Here is a 17,487-nt window from a genome sequence, read left to right as displayed (position 1 = left end):
TGTCATGGTTCTAAATGTCTGTGACTGTTAAATAACAACCAGCTCTGTGAATTTCTTCTTTATCATATGGCTCTTATATTAGTTGTCATAAATCTTCGATTTTGTCATCTTCACATAATTTGTTCATTATCAACATGGAAAACACCATTCCCATCTCTCATACATAGAGAACATAATGGAATACACGGTTCAATGCACTAGCGCCATATTGCGGCTCCGCACGCGCACCGACTCTTCCACTGAATGGACTCAAAATTGCGTCAAATCGTTAGTTGTCGCTACTCTCTCTATAAAGGGACTCCAGGCTAGACGGATTGAAAAAACGGCTTCGATTTGATTTTGAATCCCCTCCCTGAATGGGGGAAGCCCCACCCTGAACTGGGAAGCTCCTCCCCAAATGAACAGACAGATTGACGGAGAATATATATATATATATATATATATATATATATATATATATATATATATATATATATATATATATATATATATATATATATATATATATATATATATATATATTAGTGAGGTACGGTCAATTGAGCCATTTAACTTGAAGCTGGCTCCAAACATGGTTGCTCATTTAGCAACCATGGCAGAGCAGTGAAAGCATGCAAATTATCTTTATAAAGCAATTTAATATGACTCAAAACTACAAATTGCCCTTATCTGGAAGGTAGTACGGCGCATGCACCACGTATAACCCCCTCATCGCTCCAAACAATTTTGGATGGAAATGCTGCATCTTCTTTGCATTTGCCCAGGTACCACTCACAAAATTCAGCTCTCCGATCAGGATCGTCTTCATTGAGAGCGTCGATTAATGTTGGAATGTAACTTTTCCAATTAATTCGCTTCAAAATGCGATGGGCGCTTGATTTTGGGATTCCTGTCTCACGAGCCATTTGTCATACAGATTTCCATGGGGATCGGTGGAGGGTTTCCAGCAATTGATTTTCCTTTGCGGGGGTGGTTAATGACCGTGGTCTTCCTGAATGCTCCTTATGGACGTCATGCACAGTTCCATCTGTTTCAAACTTATCTGGATGCGAGCAATGGTGCGTCACGTTGGTGGATCTTTGTGAAAATGTCTTCTAAATTGTCTTTGCACTTCCATGATGTTTTCGTGCTTCCAGTAGCACTTTATGATAAATTTTCTTTCTTCAAAACCTAGTCGTACTTCTGCCATTATTATGGTCAATTTGATCTGAAAATAAATGAAAAACTCAATGAGTTATGAGGAGCCAAAATGTGAGTACATTTTTTGGAGACACCCTGCATTGGAACCTTCTCAAAATTATGATATTTTGTTTTGATGAAAACAAGTAACGTTGTTCCTTCTCAAAAAAAATAAAAAAAACACATCATAAAGTGCATTTCCAAGAATGCGATTCACCACATTGCCGACCAAATGTGTGCCCACTACTGCTAATGTAGTTGATGCTATTTGGAATTACTTGTAGATAACGTCTTGTTGCCATGCCCATTCCACAACCTGTGGCTTTTTACATAGTTACTGGCAAAACAAAAAGGTTTCTGTTCAACGTTTATTGGACAGACGCTTGCACAGTAATTAATAAAACATTTTGTGCTTCACTGTGTTTGTGAACTTCTTTTGGCATTCCCATAAGGGCAGGTTTCTTTGGAAATACTATATATTTTTAAAGGTACTTCATTTTTCATGGGCAAGCGTTCTTGCTTAAACTTTATGGTAAATGAGGAAGTTTAATGCTTTTGAGGATGTTTCGTACTGTTTGTGTAACGGGAACCTTTTCTTTGGAATTGTTTCGCTCTGACAAAAGACCGATGTCAAAAAATTGCATTGTCTGTTGTGCACTGCAATATTGTCAGGAGGTTAGGACGTTAGGAACTTGTCCTTGCAGGAACAATTATAATGTTCCTTTTCGAACTTCCTCCCATGTCCTAACTGACCATCTTTCTCAGACTGATAAAATGCAAACCTGTTGGTTGGCTGGTTTGGTGTGACCTGCATTTGAGCAGACCCTTTGTTTGCTTCCAGGCTAACGTTTGGTTGAGTGGGGTTATAGGTGTGTGTGTGTGTGTGTGTGTGCGCACTGGATTGGAAGTTTGAATCCCATTATCAAGTTGCATCGATGGGATGTGGATAAAGCACATCAAGATGTACCAAATGATCTCTTCTTGTGTCAGTTCCTTGTAGTACTATGACGATTTTCTGTTTCTTTTAATGGTGCACCTATTTTTGGACTATTTTTATAACAGCTGTTCAAATGGCTAAGGCTATTAATGTGACAGCAATTTGACTGGCTAGACTAAATGGCCAGAAATATTGGGAAATTATCTCAGTCGGACTCAGTCCCTGAGGGTTTGGAGGATTGGAGGGGGTTATACGTGGTGCATGTGCCGTACTACCTTCCAGATAAGGGCAATTTGTAGTATTGAGTCGTATTAAATTGCTTTATAAAGATAATTTGCATGCTTTCACTGCTCTGCCATGGTTGCTAAATGAGCAAAATGACTACAAAATGGGCTGAGGCCAAAGCAAAGCTGAAGCACAAACCCAGACAAATGATAACTGAGATGCAAGGCTGAAAGCGTGCGTCGGAACATTATTGTGCCCGAGGCGTGTATTGGCTTGCGTCTCTCGCAGTTTTAATTGCAATTCTCAGATTTATCTGCTGCTGCAAGTGCTACCTGCCTCACTTTGGTATTGATATTCCCATCACATACAGACATAAATTGCATCACAATATGCCACCAGAAGAAGCATCACTGCCGACAATGATGCCTTGGTGGCTCCACAATGAGCAACATAATGGGTATGGAATGAAAATAAAGTGTTGGAAAAAGCAGGAGGAATCCCCCCCCCCAAAACCTCAATGATGAGTAAGTACAGGATGGCCGAGGAAATGATGATGGTTTTATTTTATTTTCAGGTTGGTACTCGGTGATTGTTAATGCCAAACATCGCGTGGTTATAATCAAGAGAATTGTGTGGAGAAACCGTTGAATGTTTCTTTGGGTTTGTTGACTGAAGGTCGTCCTATCAACAGAGCAAGAGCGTAGGACGGTTACTATTCATGTGGACTGAGTGTGTGATGTTGGTTCAGCGATGTTTTGGAGGTTTATGTTTGGGACCAGATGAGTGTTATGCAGACAAAGATGAGCGTCTCAGACTTAACATTTGAAGAGAAAGGAACTCTGCTCAAATCAGAGGTCTTAACCACTGTGTGCAAGTGAGAAATGGTTGTTAAGAAGCACTTTGAACCGCAATGAATCGCATTTTCTTTTCTTTTTTTTCACTAGAACATCACTCGGGAGATCGCATACCATCGCCGGGCTGTACAGTTTATGTTTTGTATCCCACTGAAAGGCCGGATCTGGTTCCAGACTTTAACCAAAATCGAATCGGCTTGTTCTTGTCACCTCACCAACTCATCCACCAAGTTTTGTCATAATCCGTACACAACGTTTTGAGATATCATGCTCACAGCCAAACAGACAGACAAACAGGGGTGACAACCACCTCCGTCCACCTTCGGTGACTGAAGTAATCAATCGACCAGAACACCGGGTGAAAACTGCAGTTGTGCATTTCCTTGTTCACAACAAATGAATCTCCAAATAATGATTGTTCATCTTGGATGAATACGTTGCCGATGTGTCACAAAAACCTCTCGATCACAAATGTAAATGTCATCATGTCATAGGTCATGCTGTACTGACTAACTTTATTTGTAGAATGAAGCACTCAAACTTACCATTGAGATTTTTATTTTTTGTTTGTGTTACACACATTTTTCAAGTTGTCAGCTTTGCTTGGCTTTATGAAACCTTCAAGTCTGAGAATCCAATTTGTGCCACCATTTGCACAAATGGTTATTCATGCATTATATTCGGCTTTACTTGGCAGCAGTTCAGAAGTTTGCACTGTAAACTTTTGGCTGGTTTTTCAGCTCAAGTAGCACTGGAAACCTTTTTATGATCCCTCCACTGACTGTCACCGGAAGCATGATGTTTTCGGGATGTCTGTCCGTCTGTCCGTGCGCGCGTCCGTGAGAGGTTTTCGTTCATATGATAACTTGAGAACAGATGAAGGGATCCAAGTTAAACTTAGTACAAGTATGTATCATGATGCAAGGATGAACTGATTAGATTATGGGGGGCAAGAGGTCAAAAGTCAAAGGTCAGAGGCCCTGTTAGGTTAAAAATTATATTACCGTGCTAACTTGTGAACCAGTGATGGAATTTTGACCAAACATGGTGTATGTCTTATGATGCAAAGATAAACTGATTAGATTTCAGCATCAAGATGTCAAAGGTCAAAAGGTCATGTCAGGTAAAAATTAGATACTTGAAACCAGCTGAAGGGATTTAAATCAAACTTGGTACAAGTATGTATAATGATGTAAAGTTGAACTAATTGGATTTTTGGGTCAAGAGGTCAAGGTCAGAGGTTATGTTGGGTAAAATACTGTTCCCACGATAACTTGTGAACCAGTGATGGGATTTTGACCAAACTTGATGCAAGTATATATTATGATGCAAAGATCAACTGATTAGATTTCAGCATCAAGATGACGAAGGTCAAAAGGTCATGTCAGATAAAAATGTTATCGAGTTAGCGCCCTGTCACACCTTGATGTTTTAGCCAGCGTATGGCAAGGTATCAAAATGTATGTAAAACGCTGGCATACGCTGAACCTTTGATGGTTTTTTTTTTTTTCCAGTTTTGGACGTATTCATAACGAGTTGGACGTATGCATAACATGTTAGTAACGTACACAGAACGTTTCGATAACATATATCAACGAATGTTGAGCGTGTTGTCGGCGTTCACAACTTATGCCCAACGATAGTCTAACTTATGCATAGTGCACGGCAGCGTATCGCCGACGATCACGTGGCGTAGGCTATTAATAGGCTGCGGCTCGATGATTCAAATCATAACCGCACTAGACATCGAAGTGTCAAGCCGCTGTCACACCTTGCCGTTTTAGCCAGCGTATGCCGACGTATGAAAAAAATGCCGAATACTCTTGCACATGTCGAATACATTATGGGTAAGTTTTGTATACGTTAATAGCACGCTGGCATACGTCGTAGTACGTCGACAAATTTTCAGCATGTTGAAAATTTTTCGACTTACTCGGCGTATGACACATGTTCCGCATACGCTGGCCATTAGTTGTAGGCACGTCACGCGATCGTTGACCTACGTCGACACACGTTACTTGTACGTTACTCATAAGTCTTAACACGTCGAGGTAATGGTTAGCGTCAGTGCTCCAGACTCCCTGGGTTTTTTTTTTTCTTCTTCGGTATGACGGTGATGTTGACACTTCGATTTCTAGTGCGGTTATGATTTAAATCGTTGAGCGGCAGCCTATTAATTATATTATATTATAACCGCACTAGAAATCGGTGTCAACATCACCGTCATACCGAAGAAAAAAAGAAGAAAAAAAAACCCGGGAGTTTGGGAACACTGACGCTAACCATTACATTCACGTGTTTCGACTTATGAGTAACTTACAAGTGACGTGTGTCAACGATCGTGTGACGTGCCTACAACACGTTACCCATTGGTTAGAAATAAGTTTCGGGTATGCTAAACATTACCTCGACGTGTTTCGACATATGAGTAACTTACAAGTAACGTGTGTCAACGATCGCCTAACGTGCCTACAACTTATGGCCAGCGTTATGCGGAACGTGTGAGTCATACGCTGGCATACGTCGAAAAATTTCAAGCATGGAAAATTTATCTAACAGCTCTGTGTACTACGACATGTGCCAGCGTACTACGACGTATGCCAGCGTACTACGACGTATGCCAGCGTACTACGACGTATGCCAGCGTACTACGACGTATGTCCGCGTGCTCTTAACGTATACAAAACTTACCCATACGTATTCGACGTGTGCCAGCGTTTTAGACAAATTTTTCATACGTCGGCATACGCTGGCTAAATCGTCAAGGTGTGACAGGGCCTTTAGGGATTTGAAGTTTGAACTAAACCAAGTCCATGTACCATTTATTTTGTGTGGTCTGATTGTGAGCCATTCAAGATGTAAACCAAGCAGATCTCAACCATTCTTGAGCCTGCGGATCAAGCTGCGCAAGAGCGTTCCAACCTCCTACCAACTGGTGGATGGAACACTCTTCCATCAAGTGTTCTGCAGTTTGGGGCTCTCCACAATCATAGCTTGCTGTGTCAGCCAGGTTCCAGGTATACATGCAAGCCTTAAAGCATACAATACCCGTACGCAGTCTTTTCAGGTGGCACCACTCCTTACATATACCATGATACATATGTACAGATTTGATATTGAGGTCAAATGGTCTTTAGGATCCTGGTCAAAGTTAGAGTAAGGAAAGACTTCATGTGGGCAGAGGCATATCGGTCAATGCCGTGACATCAAATTATGTTTATTTCTTTTAAACATTTGTACAGCGAGTTTGACTTCTTTACAAGATGGAGGCTAATGGAAGAGCAAGGTGGTGGAGGGTATGAATGGCTGTAGGGCAGCGGTTGAACAATATTGCAAGGGAATTAAGGAACTGTAAAATAGGAGGGAAGGAAACCCTTCAACCTTTAACAAAGAGGGTTATGTTCATGAGGGGAGAATGGATCGTGGGTTGTGATGGGGGGTGACATGAGATGGCGGTGCACCTGGAAGGAAGAGTAGGATAGAAGAGCCCTCGGGAAGGCAGTTCTACAAATGAGAGAATTGGGTTAATACTGGGTACAGTTGTGGCCTCTTGCCGTAGACACTGCAATCGTCGTAAGTATCCCAGAGGTTGGGGGCGGCCATTGTATTTTAAGCTTCTGGAAACTGAGCTAGTCTCAGAAGAATTTCCACATTGTCGACGGGCTCACTGATGACCTTACGGGAAGGTATCCTGTCTGGTCTTGTCTACATATTACAGCAATACCGATTCACACATTGTGCTTGACTTCATGCCCTCAGGTCAACTTGGGACGGGCTCTAAAGTTCTACCTCTGAAAAGGCTGCACTGTCCAACATTTCCATCACAAAATAGTCGGGGGGGAGGGGGGTTGATGGGGGTGAATCCCTAATGACAAATGCTGTGCTCAAGATTGTATGTGATGATATAATTGTTTCTGACATGTTAGAAATGAAGCTTTAATTGCAACATGCTTCTGAGAATCTCACCAGTTTGGTAATTGAAATACATTATTCAGGTTTTTCTCCTTGTTATTAACAATGGAGGTGCACAGCTGATGCCATGTATAGCATTATCTGTTGTGCAGAATTAAACCCCCAATAATAGGGCTTTAATTACTGGCAAACAATATTCATGGTGTTACCTCTGCCACCTAAAGGTGGACAGTGGTTATGTATTCATTCCTGTTTCTGTTTGTTTGTTTTTTTTGTCTGCCTGTCTATCTTTGTCTGTGAACAGGATATCTCAAAAAGTTAAGGACAAATTCAGACAAAACTTGGTGGATGAGTTACGTCGGTGACCAGAACAAGCCTATTCTATTTTGGTAAGGTCCGGATGCAGATATGGCCTATCGGTGCGATTCAAAATGTGGACTGTTGAGCCTGGTGGAGGTATGTGCAGATCTAGTAAAAAGAAAAAAAAGATATATAGCACGATATCTCAATTTATGGACGGATTGGGATGAAACTTGGTGTACAAGTTACGTGCATGACAAGTACGAATTGCTTCGATTTTGATGAATATCTGGATATGAATCTGGATGCGCGAATTTTTTTTCCAGTGGTTCTTCGCCCATTGAGTGATTGGGTCAAAAACGATACACTGCACGATATCTCAATTTATTGACGGAGTTGGATGAAACCTTGTGCACAGGTTGGGTGTGGGACAAGGACGAATTTCTTCGATTTTGGTGAAGATACGAATCCGGATGCGAGAATTTTTCCAGTGGTTCTTCGTCATTGAGTGACGAGATCAAAAATTATATTGAGCACGATGTCTCAAAATGTTATGGATGCATTTGGATGAAACTGTGGACAGGTTGGACGTTTGACAGGACAAATTGATTTGATGTTGGTGAAGATCCGCATGCGGTTCTGGATTCGAGAATTTTTAAAGTAATTCTTCACCGTTGAGAGATGGGGGCCAAAAACGGTATATAGCACGATATCTCAAAAAGTTGTTGACCAATTATGACAAAACTCGGTGGATGAGTTGGTTAGATGACGAGAACAAGCCGATTCCTTTTTGGTTGGATTCCGGATCTCGATCCGGCCTATCAGTGGGATACAAAACTTAAACTGTTCAGCCTGGCGGAGGTATGCTCTCGATCAAGTGCTGTTCTGTTTTTGCATTGGAACATATTCTGTATCGAGGTGAATAACACTTGTCAAGCTGGCAAACATGTATTTTTCAGAGGTGGGCGGACACCTTAAAGTGAAACAGGTGACCATTTCCAAAACTCTTTACTTATTCCCGTCGTTATAGATTTTTTTTTCTTTCCACTTTCCTTCCTTATAATTGACTAAGCTGGAATGTTTACATGTATTTAAAAAATAAAATAAATAAATAAAATAGATGTTGCTTTTCAAGGTATTCTTCTCCGGTCTTGTAGATAGACTACTTGTCCCCATCAAGGTGGAAGCTTTCACTTTGCCTTCAGTGTGGACTTTTGTTTCAGATAAGTATACAGCCAGTGCACAATATAATTCTTAACAGCCTCATTAATTACAAGTTTCTGGCCCCCCACTTATTCTCTCATAAGGGTGTCCTTGACAGGAAATCTTCACGTACTGTGCAGCAAATCATCGAAATTTTGCAGCCTTGATTTCATGAAACAGAAATCTCATCACTTGCTCCATCCTTTTTGTTGTCTCACTTGCTGCTCACCTTGATCCTTCAGCACGCGCATCAAAACCAGAAACGCATTCTTGTTGGCACGGGCTAAACCAACACCGTTAGAAATTCTTTCACGTTGTTTATGTTTATGCATTAGTCTGCCTTCTGCTAAAGATCCCGGGATTAAATTTGAACCACTTTCATTTAAGAGGTGGAAAAAAAAAATAATGAAGAAACATGAAACGGAAAATGAATTTCATGCAAACGCGAAGGTCAAGGTACTTCCTCGTGAGCATCCCACGGTGGTTGATATACTCGGATCAACTGTTCTGTTGATTCCATCAATTTTTTTTCCTGTTCGCCGACACAGGCAAACACTATATCGTCTTCACGAAGGCTAGGTTTCCATTCAACTTCACAGTCCTGTCTGTGAAGGCAGTTGTCTCATGGTGATTTGTATATTGTCCAAAATTGGCTCTAAACAAACATGTGATTGTGTCGTAATGCTAACATATATATATATATTTTAAAAACTGCTTTTGGAATAAAAGCAACAGTTGGTGGCATTTCTGCTGAGGCATACCTCTGGTTTTGGTCAACCTTGTGATGGTATTTGTTGAAGAGCATACACGTATTTGACTCCACAGGAGTGATGTCATTTGTTACCGATTGGATGCAAAGTTTCGGAAGGAGCTTGCCTGCGTCTTCATGATGTGATTTGTTACTGATTTGTAATAGTGCCTGAAATTGGAGTTAAAATCCAGCGTTTCAGCTTTTGACTTGCCAGAGGAGAGGGCATTCCACTTGGGTTTGTCTGTCCACACAGAATGTCCTAACGAAGGCCACAGATGCCACTTGGTGGTAGCCAGTGTTACACGTTATCTTTTGTTTCAACCAAGTACCTCTATATAGTGTGTACAATTAGAATGCAAGCACATGTATAAAATACGTACTACAAAACCATACAAAGACAACACAAAACAAGTCCTGGCGAGGGTCTGCATTCTTTGTTTGATCTTTCTAGTTTTGTAGATATTATGGAGGTGATTGCCATTGTCTCTTCCCAAAGGGACAGAGAGGCGATTGTGTGAGAATTCATGTGCAGATGTACTTTAACTTATAGATCATTAATTCTCAGATCTCGTGTAATATATATATATATATATATATATATATATGTGTGTGTGTTGACGAGGCGCTGCATTGTTAAACGCTCAGTCTTGTTATATTGTCTAGCTGTATTTTTTTTTTGGGTGGAGTCTTGTCCAGGTGAATCGACGTTGACTTATTTGCGTGTTGTCGTCTGAGGATATAGCTCTTGATATTGGGATCCAAGATTCATATACTGTATACAGAGTTGATTTTCCCATTGATAGCCTTGCCTGCTGAACAGGAAAAGGCTATTTTAATTGGTCTGGGAGTGTCTTCATGCAGAACTACTTGAATACAGTATAGATCGTTCAGTCTCAGATCTACTGCAATCTCGATGTCCTACCGAGGCTCTGCATTGCTCAAATGCTTGTCTTGTTTACTTTTACTCTTGTGTTCCAAGTTAAAGTACGCAATTTCCTAATGCAATTGCAAACAAATTTTTCCCAATTATACGAACCCTTCCATTTGGCCAATAATACAAAGCCTTCCAGTTCCCATACCATGCCTCAAATTTAAGGAAAATGCAGGTGCATTGCCATGCACTTGTATGCATACTTTCTCCATCGATGAAGTCCTTTTACACTGCGATGTGAATCCAATTGCAATGCACATGCAGTTTGATTGGAGCCAATTTCTCCTTCAGAGTTCATTTGTTGTTTATAGCTCACAGGTTAGTTGGTTGGGGGATGTCCTTTTACCAATTGTGCCATGAACAGTGCCATGCTTTGCTCAAAGGGTGAAACTGTGGCTTTCCAGGCCATTTGGTTTCGGAACGGTTCCAGCATTATCTTTGCACAATGTCATCGCATTCGTTGCTCAACTCTTGTTGAATATTTGCTTTTAGATGTAATATGCAATATACATGGTACGACAGGGTATCAAGATGTGGTCAACCATTTGGAAACCTCTTTTGCTTATTCATTATTTAATTGATTAATTAAACGGTCTGAGACATTGGATTGCTTGGTGCATTATGAAAGTGGACATTTTTAATGTAAGTTGCCTTGTACTACTTAACAGCAATATTTTTCCTTTTTTAGCTCGTCTGGAACATAGTTCCAGCGAGCTTATGGGACGGCGCGCCGTCCGTCCATCCACAAATACATGCAACTCCTCTGAAACTACCCGTATACGATTTGGATGAAGCTTTACCACAACCTTCATCACCGTGTATGTACCAAAGTTTGTTCATGGCATTAACAAAAAAATAAACCAATGTCACCCGCAGGGTGACCTGTATCTTGCCAAAAGGTGACCACGTGTGACTTCAAGGTCACACTGAGGTGAACAGAGCTGCTATCCACCAGGAGCGACTCCTTGAGGAATATCTGACTACGAGAGTTTCCGATGAGAATCATTCTACAGAGTGACCATGAAAAATATGCGTTTTCCTCATAACGTCACCAAATGACGTCATAATGTCTCAAGCTTGACATATCTAGAAAGCACTCATCGAGGTGTTCAATTTGAGGTACTACACGATATGGTTCCTAAAACTTGAAAATTTGACCTCAGGCGCTAACCATGAAGGTCAAGGCCAATCGCCACCAAAAATTAATCAGCTGAGCGCCAGACCATGAACTATATTCCCATGAAGTTTGAAGACGATCCGATAAAAATTACTCAAAAAATAAGGGTTTCGTCGACTCCCCTGATTTGCGACAAAGTGACCTTGACCTTTGACCTTGACCTTCAAAATTTTATGTCCTGAAAGGGACCTCTATAGGCCTCTGATATGCGAAGTTACAAAAATTTCCGATGATAACTGTGCTCTGCAGAATTTTTTATATGTGATTACAGACAAAAAAAAAAAACATACAAGCTGACTAACATATCTTGCAAAAACTTCGTGTTGGCAAGATAATAAATAAATAATGGGGGGAAAAATCGAGCCGAAATGCGGTCTACGGGGGTAGCCCCCAAAAATATGCATTTGCTTTCATCTCAGAAACTACATACACAATTCCGATGAAACTTGACTGCAGCCGTCATCACCCGTGATTTAGCAATGTTTGTTCGTGGCATTCCAAAAATCGAGGTCTAAGTAGGTCTATGAGGTGGGGGAAGGTGTGGTTTGGGGGGGGGAGAGAGGGTTGCCACCCAAAATATGTATTTGCTTTTTCTCTGAAACCACACACACAATTGTGATTGCTTCTCCGTTACGTATTTTGTGGGTCATCCATTCCTACCAGTGGTCCCCTGGTTATCTGATCCAGCCGCTATCAGGAGAGCGCTCAGGGGTATTGCCCCTGTGTTTTATGCCACTGCTGATGGAGTCACCGGAGGCATTGTTTTTGGTTTGTACGTGCATCCATGCTAATTACCTCTGCCACCGAAGGTGGATGTGGTTGTTTTCACCCCTCTCTGTCTGTCTGTCTGTCTGTCTGTTTGTGTCCAGGATATCTCAAAAAGTTGTTTATTGATTCGGATGAAATTTTGTGGACAGGTTGGGTGTGTGACGAGGACAAACTGATTAGATTTTGGTGAAGATCTGGATCCAGATCCGACTGCTAGAATTTGTAAAGTGATTCTTCACCTTTGAGAGATTCGGCCCAAAAATGATATCTTGCACGATATCTCAAAAAGTTGTGGACCGATTCGGATAAAACTTGGTGGACAGGTTGAGTGTGTGGATAGCAGAATGAGGAAATTATGTGAGGGTTTCCATCAGTGACATTCGTGCATTCCGCATATGTAGTTTCACCATTTTTGCCCAAGACTTTCACGGACTGGCTGTCCAGCGGCTGTCTAACCCCTCCCTTGCACAGCACAGGTACCATAGGTACCTCACAGATAGTAATATATATATATATATACATATATATATATATATATATATATATATATATATATATATATATATATATACATATATATATAGTTTGTATAAGATTGGGGTGGTTGGGATTACACATTTATTTTTAGTTATAGACCAGTCTATTGTGCTTGATGAAGCCGGCGAAACGTTGCCTGAGTCTGCTCTCACTTTTCTATTCAAATTAGCGGAGTTGATCTTGTTGTTTACTTTTGGCTGGAAGCACCTTATTCTTCTTTAAAAAAAAAATAGAATACATATAATAAATATATATATATATATATATATATATATATATATATATATATATATATATATATATATATATATATATATATATATATATATGTCTCGGCCACAGTCTGAATCGGGGCAGCCAGCCTTCCAGACTCAGAGTGGAAGCTTTATAAATTATGCCATCTCATCTGGTTTTGACTCCGAGTGGGACATGTTGACAATGTATGCTTTCTCCTGCACTTGATTTCCACTAATACTTGTCAAAGAAATTATTTTTAAATGCAAATGTACTATATTTGATTGGGATTCAATTCGGAATTTGTGCTGCTGGTTGTGACTGTGCTGTCACTGGTTTTGACCCTGTTCTCCATGTGCACTCATTTACAAGTAAACTTTTTGGTTTACACTTTGGAGCCTTTTTATTTGTCGTCCAAGAAGATTTGGATGCATTTGGCAAACATATCTCTTCCTTTCCTCCTCTTTTCTTTCATCAACCTGTCTCTTTCAATATCCCTTATGTTTTGTTACTGTTTCCCAAAATCCACCACAGAGACTCTGTGAGGATGCGGCTGTGGTGGGAGTTAGGGAGTTGAAGGGGGTCGGCAGGGAAAATGCCCAAGCCTGGCGCCTCCAGGACACCACAGACTGAAGGCAGTGGTGGTGCAACCACCATGGTGGAGAAACCCATGGGGAAGGTTCCAGGAAACAACAGCAGCATTGTTGACAAACAACAAGCAAAGAAGGTCTGTTTCGAGATGACTGTGCATTTATCATTTTTGCTCGAATTATTTAGTTCTTTTCTTTACATCACACATTACACAGCAATGTAATTCCCACTAAAGCGTTGTATCATAAGTGACTGCAGCTCGGTGTGATTAATTGCATGACAAACATCCATCAGTATTTTCAGGTGGTCTGCAGGACATTGCGAAAATGGTAACATCTTCAGAAAACCACCAATGGGAAAGGGCTTCATGTGTATTGTGATTAATTTCAAAAGCTGTGAATGTGCTTTAAGGATATTAACAAGGAAGTGATATGCAAGCAATGATTACAAACGCACAGCTCTGGAACATGGTCATTCATACGAGTGAGAAGCTCAAATCGCCATGTGATCAAGCAAACAGTACTTCATATTTTTTAGTCTTATTTATTTTACACTGATCTGAGGCTCATGGAGGAGCTTGTATATAAATCATATGCAGGACGAGGACACGAGAAAACACCGGTGTACTTTTCACAATTTTCAAAGGACATTGGTAGTCTATGAGCAAAGCGTCACACAATATACGGGGTTTGAACTTGGGATCCCAACATTCTAAGTTCAATCCTCAGGTGGGAAATACCACAGGCCAACACTGAATCGTCTTAATTTGGAAATGTCTTCACGGAAGCCACACTCGCACCTTTATCCCACCAAGATCCATTGTCTGTTTAAAAGTTGCCATCACCAAGGCCCTATGAAATAATGCCTTTGCATTGTAGCAGATCAGGTAATTTTTTTTCAGCCACCTTCAAGTCTATGCAGTACCTTGCTCTGAGTTCACATTTGCCTGCTTGCAATGTCTTCGTGCAGTACATTGGCAAGTGCCACCATAGGCTGATATTTTTTGGGGACAGATGGGACAAACAAAATACCTGTAGGATATTGTATCATACACAATGTGTTGTCTCAAATTTCCATTCTAGAGATTTGAGCCCTTCAACAGAACCTTTATATTTTGTTTTTTTAAATGTTTAGCAAATGCAGGTAGCTGTTTCCTTAATTGTTAGATCACTGCAGACTGGACACCCTCCATCATGCCAAGTTGTTCCTTGGTAATTATGAACTTCGTGTCGTCTATATCCTTTGTCCATCGCTCATTTGAGTGCTGCCGTCTGCGATCTACAGGCTAGTACCCCAGCTTCACACCAATCTCTTCTGAGTGCTGTGGCATCCAAAAAACTCACATCATTGGCATGGAAACAGAAGCATATAAGGGCCTGCTGCTCTCATCGCAGACAGCTTTATGGCCTCTGTTTTTACCTTGCACAACCCTAACCCAACTCTTTTCTTTTGAAAGTCCTGAAATTCAGGCTCACTGCTCACCTCCAGTCCTGTGTTCTTCTCTTCTCCTGCTTGCGGAACCTCCTTCCTCAGTCTGTTCAAACACACTCTTCGCTCCAGGGTTTCAAGTTGGCAGTACACCACCAACTTAAGTCATCCTCCGTCTCGGCCCATGCTTTGTATCTTCACTAACCCTCCCAACCTCTCCCCATATATTTACAGGTTGCTACGTTCTGTTCTCTCTACGCTCTCCACCTCCTGTTCGTTCATCCCTTTGTTGCATCCACTGCTCCACTGTCTCCTCAAGGCGTTGCCTTCTCTGCTGTCACCTTGCTCTCCCATGAGCCAAAACTCTATGCACAAAAAAGCTTGTATGCAAAACATAAAGTGGGAATAATCATGTATATAGTGTTTAAATCTAGTTAAAATTTAGTTTTCACATCTTTATGAGTTTGGTCTGACCCGTTTCTTTGGTGGGTTTATGAAAAAATACGATGTCTACATTATGACACTTGAGCTTTCATCATCAATGTTATGCATGATTTAGTTTTTTTAATTTCATTTCTTCTTCTCGTTCATCTTGCAATTGTTATCGTATTTAATATATATATATATATATATATATATATATATATATTTTTTTTTTAATTCCCATTTATATGCAGTTAAATGCTGGGCATGAGGTGGCACGCACACGGTTCATGAAAAAACTGACATTCTCACCATGTGGTACTTGTTTAATCGGCAGCAGTCTAACAGGTATTACAACAAACCTGGTTCAATAAAGTGTACACAGCTGACAGACTTGGTTCGCAAACAGGTTCAATCCGATAATTATATTTGCTGTTTATAAATGCTGTGCATCATATGCGATCATTCGAAAAGTTAACAATCCATAACAGTTTGACAATGGATTAAATTGTGAAATGTCTGTTAAGCAACAAACGATTGATTTCTTTGTCTTGCCATTTGACAAAAGTGATTTCTTTGTCTCGTTCACGATGATTGTGCGAATTTATTACTTTGGGGTTTTGATGTGTACTGTGTTAGGACTACACGGAAATAGCAATGTGGGTTTACTTAGGGCTGGAACACGGTGGCCACCAAGATGAGTGCTTTGCGAGTTTGGTCATGTTTCTGTTTTACAGGACAAGGTCACGGGGGAAAATCGCACTCACAAGCTGGATGAGCTGGAGAAGGACAACAAGGAGAAAAACTCCAAGCGCAAGCTGCCTTTCAACAACAGTCCGAACAGTCGCGAGCACCACGACTCTGATATGGGTAAGTACAGTCCTGGGTTTGGGACACTTGGTCACAAGCCGAATGCTACCTCACTGTCGGGCTTCCATCATGCAATTTCTCATGCAACATGTTGAAATCGTCAGGCCTGACATTGTAGCAGAAAATAATTTGAAGGTAAAGATCACGCAGCCGCTTCCAATGGAGAGGTGGTTTTAGGGACTTGCATTAATGTGTGAGTAAAATTGTCCAGAAGATCATTCTGCTTCCGTGGCCTTAACGACATTTTTGAATTGCGTTTGAATGCCTCGTTTCAGCCAGGCCATGTTGCACCTTCTAACTTTGTGGCAGCAGAAAGGGGGCCTGACCATATAATCTTTGTCCCTTCGCTGCTGCTACCAATGTGTGTTCTCGCAAACACGCTTTAATGGCTTGTGCTTTCAAACCTGCATCGAGGTGTGATGGTCATTTTATGAGATTTGAATTTTTTTTTCTCCGTGCTTGAGTGTAAGACACTTTCCAAAACTCCCAGCATTTTCTTCCCCATTCTGAATCTGCCGATAGCTATAATTTTAAGCATTCTCATTCGTGATGATCTCATAATTATCTTTTTTAGGTTCTACGCCTTGAAAGTTACAGTATTTGGCCAAAGCTAATTTTTTTTCATTTTCAAAAATGAAATGCAATTACCACTGTTGATGTAACCAAGTTAAATATGTTCAACATTTTACTAGTTTATCAACCATGTGTTACCATCTGTCTCTTTAAATCAACAAGAGAACTCGGCTCTCCTTTGATTCGTGCGTGTGCCAAAGGGCATTTTCCACCTGCCGTGGTTTGCCTGTGCACATGATCTCTCGCAGGCAACTCAGAGTGCACTGTCAAATTACAGTCAGCTGTGTGTCCATGTCTGTGTGAGGATTGAGGCCCGTCTCTCTGTTCACTACGTTTCTCAGTTTGATTTATCATTCCCATTGCTGACAATCGTAAGGCCTTGCCTATGGTTGATTGGGAAACCTTGTCACAACTTTGGCATTTTCATTCTCAAGGAAGAAATGACATTAGTTATTACCTCCGCCACCTAAGGTGGACATAGGTTATGTTCTCATCCCTGTCTGTCTGTCTGTGAACAGAATATCTCAAAAACGTAGACAGATTTGGAGGAAACTTTGTGGACAAGTTGGGTGTGTGACAGACGAATTGATTTGA

General features: G+C 40.8%; 1 protein-coding gene across 4 annotated transcripts in view; it reads left to right on the top strand.

Annotated features, from left to right (window-relative positions):
* ANKRD11 (ankyrin repeat domain 11) overlaps positions 1 to 17,487 on the top strand; it is a 222,452-nt gene that overhangs the window by 48,398 nt on the left and 156,567 nt on the right. For 3 of the 4 annotated variants that reach the window (XM_085888864.1, XM_085888861.1, XM_085888863.1), the window contains exons 2-3: positions 13,543 to 13,735; positions 16,188 to 16,320. In XM_085888864.1, the coding sequence (XP_085744990.1) occupies positions 13,604 to 13,735; positions 16,188 to 16,320 (265 nt within the window). In that variant the 5' untranslated portion in view covers positions 13,543 to 13,603. Of the gene's footprint in view, positions 1 to 7,411; positions 7,497 to 13,542; positions 13,736 to 16,187; positions 16,321 to 17,487 lie in introns of all 4 variants that reach the window. The other variant, XM_085888862.1, reaches the window with a different exon arrangement.

Source organism: Eptatretus burgeri, chromosome 7, assembly GCF_056783735.1.
Source record: "Eptatretus burgeri isolate ZD-2024b chromosome 7, Ebu_testis_v1, whole genome shotgun sequence".
NCBI lineage: Eukaryota > Metazoa > Chordata > Myxini > Myxiniformes > Myxinidae > Eptatretus > Eptatretus burgeri.
This window is presented reverse-complemented; position numbering and strand designations above follow the sequence as displayed.